This window comes from Melopsittacus undulatus, chromosome 4, assembly GCF_012275295.1.
Source record: "Melopsittacus undulatus isolate bMelUnd1 chromosome 4, bMelUnd1.mat.Z, whole genome shotgun sequence".
Classification (NCBI taxonomy): domain Eukaryota; kingdom Metazoa; phylum Chordata; class Aves; order Psittaciformes; family Psittaculidae; genus Melopsittacus; species Melopsittacus undulatus.
In genome coordinates this window covers 15,548,608-15,565,910 of record NC_047530.1, presented here as the reverse complement: position 1 = coordinate 15,565,910, position 17,303 = coordinate 15,548,608, and the positions used below count along the sequence as shown (strand labels likewise).

The window sequence follows — 17,303 nt, the reverse complement described above, 5'->3', positions numbered from 1 at the left end:
TGGAACAAAAACCTAGTAATGGGTTAGAGACCCCATGGTGCAGAATTTTTTATTTATTCCAATTAATTTTAATTTATTATTTTATTTATGTTGGCAAGGGAGGTGAATTTGGGTAACAGAGAAAAGGGCTGGACCTGCTTGAGGCTGGGGGTTGTGTGCCTGGGTTGAGTGGTTGGCACTGTGGTCTGGTGGGTACCACGGGGGTACAAGCCTGACCCAAATCCATAGGCTCAGGGACTCAGATGCTTATTTTAGATGTGGTTAAATATGTGGATGGGGGAAGATATGCTGCACATGCAAACCAGCCTGGCTTCGCATGCACAGAAGCTGCGTACTTGTTCTTCGGAAGAAAACCCCACCTCAGCTGACAAGTTCAAGCGATGTTAAATCCCCAACCCTGGAACTGCATCCAAATTTATATTTCCTATGAGGGAGGCTGGCACGCTGCTCCAGCACCTTCGTCTGGACTGGGCCCAGCCTCTGCCTGCCCTCAGCCGTGTTTGCAGGACCCGTGCTGAATAAATCCCCCGCCGAGTCAGCAGTGACAGCCCGAGCTGCTTTTCCAGGCCCGCAGGTTTATTGCATGATGTTTTCTTTACAGCAGATCTTTGTGACGGGGTTTGTCCCATAGCAAAAGTACAAGGGAGGGAGATGTTATTCCAGCAGGCTGGGCTGAAAACCATGGTGGATGGAGGAATTTTCTCTGCGTCGTCCTAGAGTTACAAAGCACATAAGGCATTTGCAGTGCCTTCCTATGGAATCTTGATGCTGTTTTCCCAGTAGCAGGGAAAATGCAGCTGGAAGACCTGGATCTCTGGGCACTGCGGAGGCTGATCTGTGCCCAAGTTCTCACTCTGAGTGTTTTCTCCAGACAACTTTGCTCTCTGGATGGAAAACCCTTTGCAAAGCTGCCAGGGGTGGAGGTTCTCACTCTGGCTGTGGTGGGACCTGTGGCACCACCCCAGCGTGGCATTCCAGCGGTGCTCTCCCTGCAATCCAGGGTCTTTCCAGCTCGGAGCCGGATATGTGTGTGCTTTTTGGCGGTGCTTGCGCTGGAGCGACTTGCTGAGGGCAGCGGCACGGGGTCCAGGGAATCAAAGTTGACATTGTAGGAATGAGCAGCAGATGCTCGGAAAGAATTTGCCGGCGTCTGGCTGAGGCTGCTGGAGGCACATCGCCCTGCAAGGGGCTTTGTGTGCCCACTTGCTAAATCTGCCACAGCTCCAGCTCACAGAGGGCCGGCAGAGCCCCAGGGGATGCTCTCGGAGCTGAGGGGGTCTCACAAAGCCACTGTGCTCCCCTGTGATACCCTATGTGGTCATCGTCTCATGGGGTGTTCTCATTCAGCAGCATTTTCTATGCAAATAACAAAATGATATGGTTCTTTCCCTCATGTGTTTCACTTGCTTTTGGAGGTAGGGTCCTGCAGAGCTGCTGCTGAGGGAATGTTTTCTTTGGCTCTGGCAGTGCTACCCCACCAAGCTGCACCATGCCCATGCTCTGCTGATGCCAGCTCGTGTGTTTTAATCCCCAGTGCTCAGGGACCAATTCATGCTGCAGGAGGAGGAGTAAATATATTGATTGGCATGGGGATGAACAGCCCAGGAGGTGCCAAGAGCAGTGTGGAAGCTCTCCCAAGGGATGCACAACCTGCACAGTGGGGCCTGATGCCCAGCTTCTGCCTGACTTTTAAAGGCAGTTTGGAGGCAGCGAGGTGATGAGCTGTGACACTGGTGTTCTTGGCAGTGTCCTAAAGACTTGGTTCTATTTCAACGTACTCTTAAGAAGATGTTTTCCTCAGGGATCCTGCTATGAGCAGAGCTTGGTGCAGAACTGGTGGTGGAGGAGGCACCCATTCCCAAACGGCTGCTCATTCCTGTTGCAGGGATGCTGCGAGGCCCCAGGTGTGCAGGGCTGATGCTGTGGTGCTGGCAGCAGAGAACAGCCTCCTGGTGATGGATTTACCAGTAAATCCGGGTGGGCTGTGCTTCTGGCTGTAGTCCTGAGCCCATGGGGCTGGTGGGAAGATGCTGTCCTGCATCCATTGGGGCTGCAAGAGACCTCTGGGTGGGAGGAGGGTGCTGGAGGATGCTCTGGGGCATGGCTGCTTTGAGCCCTCCCTGCCATGGCCCATGCAGGTTGCTTCACGCCCAGCCCCGTGTCAGTGCACAAGAGGTGCTGGGCGCCTGGCTGGGGCCAGGATGTTTGCCAAATACCTTCAGCCCCGTTTTGTTCACCACTGTGATTTTTAATGAACCTTGAAAGCAACCCATCTGCTGTGCTGTTTGCTTCCAGTTGGGATCAGTCGTGCCTGGGCACAGCCACAATAAATGGATGCAACGCACAAATGCTATGCACGGACGCAGTATGTTGCCACAATGCATAGATGCAATGCACAGCTGCAAGGCACAGCCACAATGCATGAATGCAGTGCATGGCCATGATGCATGATCACAATGCACAGATGTAGTGCATGGCCATGATGCATTGCTACATGCATGCAGTGCGTGGCTATAATGCATGGATATAGTGCAGAGATGGAATACATGGCCATAGTGCAGGGATGCAAAACACATCCATGATGCATGATGCACTGCACAGCAACAATGTGTAGATGCAGTGCATAGATGCAACACGTGGCCCTGATGCATGTCTGTGGTGCGTGGATGCAGTGCAGAGCCATCATGCATGGATGCAATGCACAGATGCAATACATGACCACAAAGTGCAGATGCAATGCACAGCTCTGAGGCATGGCCACTGCATGGATTCAGTGCTGGGCCATCATGCACAGATGCAGTGCACAGATGGCCATGACACATGGGTGCAATGCACGGCTATTCTGCATAGCTGCACAAGGCCTCTGTGGTGCAAACCCAGAGTGGTGCAGCAGGAGAGCATCACCTCTGGATTTCCCAACATCTGCAAAACCCCAGTAACTACCAAACAAAAAGTCACCTCAGGGCACGTTTTTCCCTGCTGTACAAATGTGCAAGTTAAACTGTTTTGGAAGCCAAAGGCATTTTCACTTAGACCAAAGCAAATATTTGGTGGAGAGGGAGACACTATACTGTCCTTGGTGCCAGCATAAATCTATGGGTTAGGAAAAGGGTGAACTAGTTTAGAGTTTAAAAATCCTTGCTCATGGTGTCATGTGTTTGTGTCCCTGGGAACAGTCATGGCGTAAAAAGTGCTTAAGGAATATTTGCCCTTGAAAATAAGAATTGGCTGAGGTTAGTGCTAGGGCAGATTCACCCCCTCAGCCCTGGTACACATTTTGGCAAACACTGGGAAATGGCACAAGACAGTGACTCCCATCTTCAAATCACCATTAGTTCTTCGGTTGTTGGATTTAACCCCTGCAAAGAGCTGGAGCTGGGGAGAATGATGCTGGAGGGGACACAGGGTCCTGCTGTGAGACCCGCCAGGGGCCCCTTGCCTTTCTGCTGCTGGCAGCAAAATCTCCCACGTCGCTGCGCTGCTCCTCTCCGGCAGAGCCGGGTTTGTTCCCAGCAGATAGACTTCTGGTTTTTATAATTATGCCAGGAAAGCCTTCTCTGAGGTTTTCCTGAATTTGAGCCGGGAGAATAAAACTGCTGGGTCAGGTTTTTTGGGGTCAGCTGGGATCCTGCACTGCCCTAACCATGGCACCAGGGTTGGGACACAAGGTGTCTGTGGTGGGGTGCATGCAGAGGTTTTGGGGGATACCCTGATTCCAGAGGGTCATGATGATGGGTGGGAAGGGTGCCTGTCTTGGGATGTGGGAAGCTGGGTGGGTGCCATGCACAGGGCTCAGGCCGCCCATCTCGCCTGCAGGGATGGCGCCCGCAGGAACCAAGGCCACCCGGGCCTGCTGGTGAGGTGCCCGCCGCCTGCCCCGAGCCCCGAGCCCGGACCACGATGAACAAACTGACCTTCCACAACAACAGAGTCATGCAGGACCGCCGCAGCGTTTGCATCTTCCTTCCCAACGACGACTCCCTCAACATCATCATCAATGTAAGGCAGCACAAGGACCAGGGTAACCCTGAGCACTGATGTTTTCATCATACCTGGGGACGTGCAGTGGGGTGCATTTGCAAGCTCTGGTTTTGCTTCTGGTTTCAATTTGGAGCCTGCCTGCTCTTGCCCTGCCAGAGAAATGCACACGCGTTATTCCCCCTGAAAGCTGTGTCTGTGTTTTACGCTCTGCTGCTTCTTCTCGACTCGATGTGCTGCTGACAGGGCTGTGATTTTGGGCGGGTGACCTGATGCATGCCATCCCACTGGGAGGCATGGTGTGGAGCGGGCAGTCTCTCCTCCCTCAATCCTCACCCCACACATCCACTGTGGATGGCAGTTCAGCCTCTCATACCCCAGTGAAGAAACAGGAGGGGTTTCACTCTCATTTGGATGTAATATGAAATATGAAATTCCCAGGTTTAATTTTTTTTTAATTCAACACCATCAATATTCTGTTTTCTGCCCCAAAGCCATCTACCTGGTGCCAGGCTGGTTGCAGTGAGGTCTCCACCACCCGCTGCTGTTCTCAGGCTGCCCCATGCATCTGTCCTGTGCATCCCATCACTGGGAGAGCTCTGGTCCTGCAACCCAGCATGGGATCCTGCTTTGGGGGACTTCCATGTTGGCCCCATGGGAAAAACGAGCCGCACAGCCCAACCCGTCACTCCCCTGCTCCTGCTTGAGGATGCTGTGGTGGGTTTGGTGCCTGCCTGGCTCAGCCACAGACGCAGGAGGGACTGTGTGGGTTTTTGCAGGTGAAGATTTTGTGCCACGAATTGCTGGTGCAGGTGTGTGACCTCCTGAGACTGAAGGACTGTCACCTGTTCGGGCTCAGCGTCATCCAGAGTAAGTCAAGGGCTTGTGCCATGGGTTTGGTGCCCGTGGCCAGTCCAGCCCAATGCCATCACGGCTCATCATGGCATGATGCCCCCGGGTAAGGGGTGCGTGTTTGTCCAAATGTGGATGCAAATTTAGCCAACCCTTTGGTGGCTTCTCATTAAGTGACAGGGAGGTTATGGACTCCCCGCATCACCCACTGATGGGCCAGGGCGGGGCTTGGGATGCAGGGAGCACAGTGGGGATGCTGATGCCAGCTCTGTCCCACTCAGACAATGAGCACGTGTACATGGACCTGGCCCAGAAACTCTACAAGTACTGCCCTAAGGAATGGAAGAAGGAGGCCAGCAAGGTCAGCGGTGAGGTCTTGCATGGAGAGCTGACGGCAGTAAGGCCACCTCTGTCCCCGTCGCAGGTCACTTCCAGGAGATGGGAATGCAGCCGAGGGGTGGGAGGGGGCACTTGGCTGTTAGCCTGCACGGGGTGGGGGGACGGGCATGCAAAGTGAGTGAAACCCAGATGATGCTTGATGGTTGTCACTGCAAGTGCCACCATGTGCCCCTGCTGGGGACGTGTCCTTCACGCTCCCCACCTTGGAGCTGCGAGCTTTTCCTCCCTTACTTCCTTACACTTCAGCAGAAATTCTAAGCTGTCCCTTCTTCTGGTTTCTAAAATCAAGTGTTTGGGGGTTTCCCCCCAAAGCACCTTTTAATTATTTCAAGGCAATGTGCTGATTGGGTTGGTGTGAAGGCTCCTGTGCTGGCACTGAGAATAGGGCTCGGGCTGGGAGGGGTGGAAGAGGGCCAGCAGCCCCCCTGGGGGTCTCAAACCCAGCCTCCTGCTTCTTTAAATCCAAATCCCCTTTGTGCTTCAGCACACTGGGAGACAGAAAAGGGTTTAAACTCTAATTAAGGGAAAACGTATGAGTGGTGTTAGTGAGTGAACTCCTCCTTGTGGCTTTTTGGGGCAAAGGGGTGGCCATGACGGACCTGGCCCTGGGCGAGCAGAGGCAAGGGGTAGGGCCGTGATGCTGGGGTCTGCACAGGAGCCCTGAAAATCTTCTCCTTCCAGGGGATCGACCAGTTTGGTCCTCCAATGATCATCCACTTCCGAGTGCAGTACTATGTGGAAAACGGCAGGCTGATCAGGTAGGGTGCACCCACCTGTCCCACTGTGGTGGGCACCCCCCAGGGCTTGGTGGGGAGAGCTGCTGGGGGGGGGGGCACCCAGAGGTACCCCTGGCTCAGAGCCTCAGGATGCCACGGGGTGCTGCTGGCATCCCAAAAGCTGGAGCTGTTTGTGGCAGGGTCCTGAGCGGCTGCTCCTGCCACATGGGGACACTGCTCCCAGCCAGGCATGGTGGAGCCTTTTGAGCAGCTGGGGACACCGTACTTAGGGCATAGCCTGGTTTTAATTCACACATGTGCCTGTGGCTACGTGGGAGCTTCAGGTCCTGTTTTGGGGAAAAAACTATTTTCAGGGTCTTGGGCACTTGGGGACACAGTTGGCACCTGCAGCCCTGTGGGGATGCTTTTGGAGGGGTTATTCATCTGCAGGAGGCACTGGCTGGAAATCTGAGCACAGCAAAGTAGCTGTGATTTTGCACCACCTAATGGGATCTGGCTTTAATGAAAGGGGGAAAGGGAGCAACCAGCCCTGCTCCCTCTGTAAGACCTTCCCACCGGGAGGAAGGTGCCAGAGTTGTCTCTCACCTCCTGGTCTTGGTCATGAGTGGGTGTCTTACTGGTTCCCCTCTCCTCCATTATCTGCTGTCCCCACAGTGACCGGACTGCACGCTACTACTACTACTGGCACCTGCGGAAGCAAGTGCTGCACTCGCAGTGTGTGCTGCGTGAGGAAGCCTATTTCCTCCTCACTGCCTTTGCCCTCCAAGCCGACCTGGGTGACTTCAAGCGCAACAAGCACTGTGGGAAGTACTTCGAGCCCGAAGCTTATTTCCCTGCCTGGGTAAGTGAGCTGTAATGGGGTCCCCACTCTGAGCGCATGTGAATCCCCATGAGGCTGCTGATGCTGGGCTGCTCAGAGGCTTCCCAGGCAGCCAGCGTTCCTGCTGCCTCCCTGTCTGTGGCTTAGTCCCAGTTATTAATAACCTGTGACAACTGCGTGGCTGCAAATAGCTGTGGGCAGGGAGGGTTGGGGTTGGTGTGGTGGCTTGGGTGGCTCATTCCACTGCTGGGGATTTCCCTGTGCACTGCAGGGATGCTCACAAGGGCTTCCCTGTGTGCTATGTGCCACCATGGCATCATCCCACCACCACCAGGTACAGCCCTTTAGGAGCTGGTGTCCTCCAGTGCAGCAGCCACAGTGTAGGCAGCTCTTGGGCTAGTCCTGGAGGGAAACTGAAGCAGAGCACAGGGTGACAGGCAGCCTCACATTACCTCCGACCATCAGGCAGAGCTGGCTGCTGCGGCAATGCCATTCCAATGATTTTGCACAGGAGAGGAGTAGAGAGTGTTCCTGTTCTGTATGGCACACTAATGGCAGACAGCTCCCATCTGGGACCCCACAGCAAGGACACTGTGCCAGCCTCTGCAGGGTACCCAAAAACAAGCCTGTTTATTACCAGACAGGTCAATACTAGTTAGAGAGGAGTGGTGAAGAGCTTCACAGCTGTGTGGGATATGCCCTGGGACCCCAAACAGCTGAGCCTCCTCTGTGGTTCCCTACAGCCAGGGCATGGGTGTCACCAGTGGTGTGAGCTCCACGGGCCAGGCACACGGGGAAATACGCATTTCCCAGTGGAACTCGGGTTGACAAGATGTTGTTGGCTGCTGTATCTGTTTTATTTTTGCTTGCAGGTCTCTATAATGAAGCATATTGCTCCAGTTTCCCTTTTCCCTTGAAATCACCACTGTTCAGGAGTGCCAGGGCTGGCATCCAGCCCCAAGCAGCTCCCCTGGACAAGCTTCTCTTCTCCTCCAAACAGGTGGTTGCAAAGAGGGGCAAGGACTATATCCTGAAGCACGTCCCAAACATGCACAAAGATCAGTTTGCTCTGACAGCCTCCGAAGCACACCTCAAGTACATCAAGGAGGCTGTCCGGCTGGAGGATGTGGCTGTGCACTACTACAGGTTGTACAAGGTGAGCCCTGGCCATGAGCTCAGGCTGGGGATTGGATTCAGGGCTCCCTTTTACTGAAAGGAGGAACTGCCAAGCAACTTCTAAGGTATTTTGGGAAGAGCTGCATTTTTAATGGGACTCGCTGGCTGGAGCAGGGCAGTCTCAAGGGCAGTGCTTTGCTCCCAGAGGCAGGGAGATGCAGCTTTATATCATCCTGCTATTTTCTACCAGTTATGGAGAGGCGAGAGGTGGCCAGGGTGTGGGGAAGTAGCTCTGGGGCTTCTGGGATCTTATTTTTTGGTATCCTCTCCTTAAAAAATATGTGCTGGAGTTTTCTCCTGGGAGCAGGGCGATTTGTTTGCTGGGTGCTCGGAGCTAATGCTTCGCAAACCATTCTATAGCATCCTTAAGTTAAAGAGAAGAACCCTCCAGGAGAGCACAGTGTATGGTGTAGGAGCACATCAGGCTCAAGCATAAAAGTGCCCCAGCTCTGTTTCTGAAGGACCTTCCAAGTTTTCTGAGGTTAAACTGCTTTTCCAGAGCCTTAAGATGGTGTGGCAGCTGCTTAGGGGTTGGGACTGGGAACTTGTGAGAGGATGTGACCAGGCAGTGTGTGTGCATCATTAATTAAACAGTTGGACTTGATGATCTTAACGGTATTTTCTGACCTAAATGGTTCTATGATTAATGTGGCACCTACCACATATGGCTGTTGCTGCTGGATGGGAGGTGGGGGGATTACAGGAGGATACCTTGGTTGGAGAGTGGGGAGCAGATTTCTACACTTCATGCTGCAAATGATGTATTTTTCCTCCTTTAGGACAAAAGGGAGGTTGAGGCCTCCCTGACACTAGGGCTGACGACACGGGGCATCCAAATCTTCCAGGTAGGCAGCTGAGGGAGGGCAATGGCACGGCCCCCTTCCTGCATAGGCAGCCCCTGCCAGCATCCTCAGCTGGGCCCACCTCTTCTCTCGTTGCAGAACTTGGATGAAGAAAAGCAGCTTCTCTATGACTTCCCCTGGACAAATGTGGGAAAACTGGTGTTTGTGGTGAGTGCCACCATCCTCAGGCAGAATACCTCTGCCCGTGTCGCTCCTGGGCTCTGATTTGGGCACGGGCTGTTGTTACACAAGACCTCAAGCAGTATGATTGCAGTGTGGGTGAAGGGGTTTGATAGGTGGGCTGCAGCAGGAGTATCTTCCTCTCTGGGGCTGAAGTCCTCCCTCTCCCACACAGGGCAAGAAGTTTGAGATCCTGCCGGACGGGCTGCCCTCGGCCAGGAAGCTCATCTACTACACGGGCTGCCCGCTGCGCTCCCGCCACCTCCTGCAGCTGCTCAGCAGCAGCCACCGGCTCTACATGAACCTGCAGCCCGTGCTGCGCCAGGTCCGCAGGCTGGAGGAGAATGAGGGTAGGTGCCCTGGGGCGTGAATCCCACCAGCACCGGGCTCCTGCCTGTATGAGGTCCTTGTGCCAGCCCCATGGCCAGGAACAGGTCAGGGGGTGGCTGTCCCCACATCCCCCTCAACTGTCCATCAGCACGTCCTGGCCCTGACCAACCTCTCCCGGATGGCGGGATGCCCAAAGACCCTCAGGCACAGCTGTGGTCCCTGATGGCCCAGTTTCGTCCAATGCCTCAATGTGGTGCTTCCCAGTGCCCCATGTCTCATCTCCAAGCTCAGAAAGCCCTTGAGCAAGCATAAGATCTTCTTCCTCCTTTTTCCATCCCTCATCTTCTTCTTCCCCTCTTCCTCTTCTTCTTTCTTCTCCTTGTCCTCATCTTGCTTCTCCTTGTTCTCCTCATCTTCTTCGTCCTCCTTCTCATCTTCATCCTCATTTTCCTCTTTTTCCTCCAACTCCTCCTTATTTTTTTCTCCTCTTCTTCTTCCTCTTCCTCCTTCTCCTCTTCTTCCTCTTTCTCCTCCTCCTACTTTGAAGCAATAGCACAGCACAGAGCACAGCAAGTTTGAGGCTCCCCACCAATCCCTACCATCCCCAGGTGCCACCAGGACAGGGCTGGCCACTCTGCTGGGCTTGGGTGTCAGTGCACTTGGGGACCAGGATGCTCCACGGGGTTGTGGTGCAGGCTGCCACATGCTGACAGCGTGTCACTGGCCTCGCAGAGAAGAAGCAGTACCGCGAGTCGTACATCAGCGACACCCTTGACCTGGACATGGACCAGCTGGAGAAGCGCTCGCGGGCCAGCGGCAGCAGTGCCGGCAGCGTGCGGCACAAGCGCCTGTCCCGGCACTCCACTGCCAGCCACAGCAGCTCCCACACCTCGGGCATCGAGACCGACCCCAAGCCCAGGGAGATGGGGCCTGAGGATAGCTTCTCGGGAGCTGGTACCCACCGCAAGCTGAAGACCTGCAGCTCCATGACCAGCCATGGCAGCTCCCACACCTCTGGGGTGGAGAGTGGTGGGAAGGACCGGTTGGAGGAGGACTCCCAGGATGATGGTGAGACACCAGCTGAGTGTGGGCTTTCTAGCTTGGGTCTTATGAGGTAACTGGGGTTGGATGGTGCTTGGGAGGTGCATATCAGTGACTTGTCCCATCTCATCCTTGCCTGCAGAAATCGAGATGCTGGTGGATGACCCCCGGGAGCTGGAGCAAGCTAGTGAGATGGAGGTGAGCCCTGACATGTGCGTCTACATCACGGAGGACATGCTGCTGTCACGCAAGTTCAATGGACACTCAGGTGAGGCGATGCCAGCTTTGATTGCCAATTCTGCAATGCAAGTCACACCTTCGGCACTCAGCAGAGGAAATCAGCCTGAGCCATCCTTTTGGGACACCAGGAAAAGCCATTTGCCCTGTGGGTTGAATGCAAGATGGGTTAATCTTGGTGAAACTACAAAGAAAAGGGGTTTCCTGGGAAAGGTGCAGGTTTGACTCGGAGCAGGACTGATGCTCTGTGCTGCTGCCCCATGGCACAGGGGTGTGTGCCCAGGCAATATGGGTTATTTGGAGATGGCAGGAGCTGTCCACAGGTGATGGACATAATTTCATTGATGTTCTCAACTGCTGACCCCCACTCTCTTTCTTTATGGCAACTCCTCACTTGTTCCCATGAGCATGAGCACTGTCATAGAATCATAGAATAGTTAGGGTTGGAAAAGACCTTAAGATCATCTAGTTCCAAGCCCCCTGTCATGGGCAGGGAGACCTCACACTAAACCATATCACCCAAGGCTTCATCCAACCTGGCCTTGAACACTGCCAGGGATGGAACATTCACAACCTCCCTGGGCAACCCATTCCAGTGCCTCACCAACCTCACAGTAAAGAATTTCTTCCTTATATCCAATCTAAACCTCCCCTGTTTAAATTTCAACCCATTACCCCTTGTCCTGTCACTACAGTCCCTAATGAAGAGTCCCTCCCCAGCATCCCTGTAGGCCCCCTTCAGATACTGGAAGGCTGCTATGAGGTCTCCATGCAGCCTTCTCTTCTCCAGGCTGAACAGCCCCAACTTTCTCAGTCTGTCTTCATATGGGAGGTGCTCCAGTCCCCTGATCATCCTCATGGCCCTCCTCTGGACTTGTTCTAACAGTTCCATGTCCTTTTTATGTTGGGGACACCAGAACTGCACACAATACTCCAAGTGAGGTCTCACGAGAGCAGAGCAGAGGGGCAGGATCACCTCCTTCGACCTGCTGGTCACGCTTCCTCTTGATGCAGCCCAAGATACAGTTGGCTTTCTGGGCTGTGAGCGCACACTGCAGCTGGCTCATGTTCATTTTCTCATTGACAAACACCCCCAAGTCCTTCTCCACAAGGCTGCTCTGAATCTCTTCCCTGCCCAACCTGTAGCTGTGCCTGGGATTGCTCCGACCCAGGTGTAGGACCTTGCACTTGGCATGGTTAAACTTCATGAGGTTGGCATCAACCCACCTCACAAGTGTGTCAAGGTCCCTCTGGATGGCATTCCTTCCCTCCAGCATATCAACAGAACCACACAGCTTGGTGTCATCACCAAACTTGCTGAGGGTGCACTCAATCCCACTGTCGATGTCAGTGACAAAGATGTTGAACAAGACCGGTCCCAACACCAATCCCTGAGGGCACCACTCGTTACTGGTCTCCAGCTGGACATTGAGCCATAGACCACAGCTCTTTGAATGCGACCATCCAGCCAGTTCTTTATCCACCAAGTGGTCCACCTATCAAATTGATGTCTCTCCAATTTAGATACAAGGATGTCATGTGGGACAGTGTCGAACGCTTTGCACAAGTCCAGGTAGATGACATCAACTGCTCTATCCCTGTCCATCACTTTTGTAGCCCCGTCATAGAAGGCCACCAAATTGGTCAGGCAGATTTCCCCTTAGTGAAGCCATGCTGGCTGTCACCAAGCACCTTGTTGTTTTTCATGTGCCCTAGCATGCCTTCCAGGAGAATCTGCTCCAAGATTTTGCCAGGCACAGAGGTGAGACTGACTGCTCTGTAATTCCCTGGGTCATCCATTTTCCCCTTCTTGAAAATGGGGGTTATATTTCCCTTTTTCCAGTCATCAGGAACTTCACCTGACTGCCATGATTTTTCAGATATGATGGTCAGTGGCTTTGCAACTTCATTTGCCAGCTCCTTCAGGACCCGCGGATGGATTTTATCAGGTCCCATGGACTTGTGCAAGTTCAGGTTCTTAAGATGGTCTTGAACCAGATCCTCTCCTACAGTGGGCCTGAGATCTTCATTCTCACAGTCCCTGCGTCTGCCTTCCAAGACTTGGGTGGTGTGGTCAGAGCCTTTGCCAGTGAAGACTGAGGCAAAGAAGCCATTCAGAACCTCAGCCTTCTCCAAATCCTGCATAGCCAGCTCTCCCGAAAGCTTCCGGAGGGTGCCTACGTTGTCCCTAGTCTGTCTTTTATTTGCTACATACCTATAAAATCCCTTCCTGTTATCTTTAACATCCCTGCATCATCACAAGTGTGAGCCTGGTTTCTCCAGAGCTGTGCTCAGAGAGTTGCCTGCATTTCCAGTTCTGTGCTGGGGGCTACTGGGAGGTCTCATGGGGTGCCAAACTCCCTGGGGACAGCTTTGTATGCCATTTTCCTGCAAATCTGGGATACTTTGTAGGTAACATTGGTTGCAAGTAGAGCTGTTGGGGTGAAGGCTTCCTGTGAAGCTGAGGGTGCTTTTACCACAAAGCAAGGGCCAGCCTGCAGGGACAGCAGGCATGGATTCCAAGAGAGCTGAGAAGCTTTGAAATAACCTTCACATCCTCCTATCTCCTCTGTGCAGGGCTTATTGTGAAAGAGATCAGCTCCTCCACCTCCAGCTCCTCAGAGACAGTGGTGAAGCTGCGGGGACAGAGCACTGACTCCTTACCCCAGGTACGTGGTGCTGATGAGGCTTAGGAGAGACCTGAAGCCCTGCTGGCACTAGGGTCTTGGGTTTCCCTGACCCCCTTGGGTCCCCATGTGGTTCTGAGCCTCCTCTCTACTTTGCTCAGACAACGTGCAGGAAACCGAAGACATCAACGGACCGGCACAGCTTGAGCCTGGATGACATTCGGCTCTACCAGAAAGACTTCTTACAACTGGCCAACCTCTGCCAGGACACAGCCCAGAGCTACACCTTCGGCTGTGCCCATGGGCTGGAGGAGGAAGGGCTCTACTGCAATGGCTGCTTGGCCCAGCAATGCATCAACATCCAGGAGACCTTCCCTGTCAAAAGAACCAGCAAATACTTCTCACTGGATCTCACCCATGATGAAGTCCCTGAGTTTGTTGTCTGAGCACCACAGGAGGCAGGACCAGCTGCCTTCCCCTGAGGGGGAGGCTGGGGCTCCCTGCCCTGCATCGGGGCTGTCAGTGTTGCCTTTCCCCCACCCCATCCCTCTCCCTTTAAACCGAGGCTGTGGAAACTCGGGGAATACCCCAGCAGTGTGCGGGATGGAGTCCCCGGCACGGCAGAGTGCCACCAGCAGTCCCCCAGCATCCTTTCTCCTCCGGATGAGTTTGTGCCAAACACAAGTTGTTTTATTTCAACTGGGAGAAACACGACTTGTTTGAGCTCACAGAAGCTAGCCTGTGTTTTCTCACTGCGTTGTGGCAAGGTGTCCTTTTCGCCTCCTTGCCCTCACCCTCAGTGCTGCTGGTGGCTCTGGCAGTGGCTTGGTGGCAGCGGATGCTGGAGAGAAAGTGCCGGACTGTTGTGTTCAAGTCAAGCCAAAGAAATGTAAATACCCAGAAGGCCAGTATAGGGAGGGACAATTAAGCAATAACCAGCCAGGGACTGATGAACCGTAGAGGAAGGCATGGCCAGCAGCATCAACCAGAGCATCAGCCCAGTTCTTCCAAAACCACGTGCTGGATGTGAGGCCAGAGCAGTCCCAGCAGGGCAGCTGGGAGCTCTCAAAGCCATTTGCAGCTTCGTTTTTGTTCTTTTTTCTGAGAAAAAAAAACCCAAAACCCAAAAACACCCACCCAAGAAAACCAAAAGCAAAGGAGGATGGAAAAGAACAGGTCACCTGTATGGATATTGCAATAATGCATCCCAGACTTTGAATATATAGAGATTACATATATAAATATATCAAGGTATGTATGTTTATATATGTCTGGATCTTATAGACCCATTTTCATTTTACTTCTGCCCTAAAATACCTTTTATAAAAGGATCTGCCTCTCTTCTTTAATGAACCATATAAATAATCATATTTTTTTCTAAGCACTAAGTGAGAAAATAGACTTTCGTCTTGAGAAGAATATGTATGCAACCGCATTGTAATTGTGGCTCTTTCTGGTGCAGTCTCTGTTGTATTTTACCAATGCTTTTCATGCATCTTTAAGTTTCTTACAGTTCAAATAGTTCTGCTAAAGAATGATGGTGATGTGCTAGAAAAACCCAAGGCGACTTCCAAGTGTGTCCCAGGGAAGCCAGCCTGCCCAGATGTAATATTTGCCATCGGTACCAGAGGGTGAAGCGCATTACAGCAGCTAATACTCACAGCACAATGCCTTTTTAGTCGATATTTTTAATTAGAGTTTAGTGATTGACAGCCAAAGTTTTGCCATATTTTGATATACCACCATTTTTTAACTGGAAACTTTTCTTAAAAGAAAAAAATACTATTTTATAAATAAGCACAACCTTATTTTTTATAAAAAATGTTGGGGGAGAGAGCCAAGAAGGGAGACCTGATACCAAAAGAAACGGAGCGTGGCTGTTGGCACAGTGCAAAACCCCTCAGTGTTACTGTGATGCGGGAGCTGGTAGGGGAGAGCTTCAGGCACTGCTGTGGCCCTACGCTATGGGACCGTGGCACGAGCACAGTGTATCCTGATCCCACTGCTTGATCTCACCCAGCACAAGGGATAGTATTGGAAATAATAGACAGCCAAATGCTGGCAGAGCAAGCAGGAAGATGGTGGCCCCGAAAGCTGGTTTTTATCCCCCCTAAAGCTGCCCAGGGCAGCTGGAGGGATGCTGCATAGGGGGCTCAGGCCTGTGTGCTTCATTCTAGATTTGGGGGGACCCCAGAAAACACCTGAAAAGCCTCATTTGTGGGTACCACATCTCAGAGTGGGATGCTTGCATTTAGTAGCAGCAGCCCCACTCCAGACCCTTGTCCACAGCCGGGTTTGTGGTTGCAGAGGGGTGTGTGTCTGCCATGCATGGGCTGGGATGGTCAGGAAAATACCCTGAAATCATCCCCAGCCTCTTCTTTTCCCCTCTACCAGCCCCTGTGAGGCAGTGGGGCTGCAGCATTGAGCTGGGGCGTCCTGCTAGCACCCCTCTGCCAGCAAGTCTGGGGTGCCCTCCATGGGACATTCACCCACTGCTCTGCAGAAACATGTAGCTGGAGGGTAAATTGTGTAAAGAAATGCCCGATGATGTTCAGAAAGCATTGGGGGTGGGGGGGAAGCAGCTAAATCGGCGCTTCTCCATTTTTCTCCTGCCCCGTTATCTCATAGCTGAACCTGGAAGAAAGCAGGGTTTGGGGTGCTAAGGAGGGTAGCAATGGAGCTCACCCCTGGGCAAATGGGAGTGGGGCTGTGCCAGGGTGCAATGTGGGGGACACAGAGGTGCCATTTATTTTGCAGGTGGCCAGGGTGTCTGCAGGGTCCTGGTGGTAATGGGGTGGCAGTGCCTAACTGCCCTTAGTGCCACTGCCCCTGCAGTAATGAGCTATCTGTCTGCACGAATGAAATAGTCCTTTCTGTGAAAGGATCTTCCCATCAGGGCGATGGGAGAGCCAGTGACTGTGTTGCAAAAGGGAAACACAGGGAAAGCTATACAAAAACCCCGCAGTTGAAATCATTTTGTACCAATGAAGTTTGTTGTGTGCCTTTTGCGGTACGGCTGGAAACGACAATAAAGTGACAGTTGTTTGCATTACTTTGACTGTTGGTGATTTAAAATGCTGCCAGGCTGACGTGAGTGATTAAACAATAGCTGAGTTTAACGAATGTGGTAGTTTTATTGTGCTCTCCAGCATCACCTGGCTCTGGAGAACAGGTAAAGGCAGCAACCTCTGGTGCGGGAATTGATGGGCTGATCCTTTCCATCCTGGTTTTTGGTGATTTCTAGGAAAGGGAGGACCAGTCCCAGCCTGTTTCCAGCTCCCCCAGCCCTGGTCCTCCCCAGCCCAGCCTGCCAGGCCTTGGCTCCCCACCCCAGGCAGTGGGAGAGATGGTAGTCACCAGTGTGATGAGGAAGGTGGTCCTCTGCCTACTGTGCTCCTCTCTTTAATCACCATTTTTCCCTCCTCCTCTGCTTGGAGCAGGCTCTGCTTAGAGGGGATGGGATGGGTGTTTGGGAGCAGCACCCAGGTGAGTTTCCACAAGGGAGGAAGCTTCACCATGGTAAAGATGTGACCCTGACCAGGATCCTGCCCAAGAGCCCAGGATGGCATCCAGCCTCAGGCCGAGCACGAGGATGCTGTCGGAGCTTCCACCTTCTCTTGAGGCACCTGGTGGGGATTTCCCAAGCCCCAAGCTCTGTGAGTGCCCGGACAGGGAAGACTTCATTTTCTCTTTCCTGAGTTGATGGTTTTGGGTGAAGTGTGTGGATTCTCCAGTGTCTGACAGAGGGTTTGCGCTGCAGCCTTCCCCCTCCAACATGCAGGGCCACCTTCCCATCTCCCATGCCACCAGTGCTAATTAAACTTCTCACAACATAATTAGCCAGGTCTTTTCTTCTTCATGTTGCCAGCTTTGCTGATCCTGGCACCTACTTCCTCCAGCCAAGGAAAGCTGTTATGTAAGGTACTAATAGAATCATAGAATAGTTACGGCTGGAAAGGACCTTTCCATATCCTCTTTCCCAATTTTCTGAGCATCTCTTTATCCTCAGTGTATTGATCCCCTCACACCCAACCCAGTCCTAATTCCTGAGATGCAAGTGGTAGGAAAGATAAAGGCAGTCTGA

At 52.9% G+C, this 17,303-nt stretch overlaps 1 protein-coding gene across 5 annotated transcripts in view; it reads left to right on the top strand.

Moving 5' to 3' along the window:
• The window catches only part of FRMD6 (FERM domain containing 6), a 39,626-nt gene extending 23,355 nt beyond the window's left edge, over positions 1-16,271 (top strand). For 4 of the 5 annotated variants that reach the window (XM_031051974.2, XM_013129866.3, XM_031051975.2 and 1 more), the window contains 13 exons: positions 3,817-3,999; positions 4,758-4,848; positions 5,112-5,254; positions 5,911-5,987; positions 6,621-6,807; positions 7,787-7,942; positions 8,742-8,807; positions 8,904-8,972; positions 9,160-9,334; positions 10,047-10,382; positions 10,498-10,623; positions 13,170-13,261; positions 13,381-16,271. In XM_031051974.2, the coding sequence (XP_030907834.1) occupies positions 3,901-3,999; positions 4,758-4,848; positions 5,112-5,254; positions 5,911-5,987; positions 6,621-6,807; positions 7,787-7,942; positions 8,742-8,807; positions 8,904-8,972; positions 9,160-9,334; positions 10,047-10,382; positions 10,498-10,623; positions 13,170-13,261; positions 13,381-13,665 (1,902 nt within the window). In that variant the 5' untranslated portion in view covers positions 3,817-3,900 and the 3' untranslated portion in view covers positions 13,666-16,271. The remainder of the gene's footprint in view (positions 1-3,816; positions 4,000-4,757; positions 4,849-5,111; positions 5,255-5,910; positions 5,988-6,620; positions 6,808-7,786; positions 7,943-8,741; positions 8,808-8,903; positions 8,973-9,159; positions 9,335-10,046; positions 10,383-10,497; positions 10,624-13,169; positions 13,262-13,380) is intronic. The other variant, XM_005152330.3, reaches the window with a different exon arrangement.
• Positions 16,272-17,303: the final 1,032 nt, after the last annotated feature.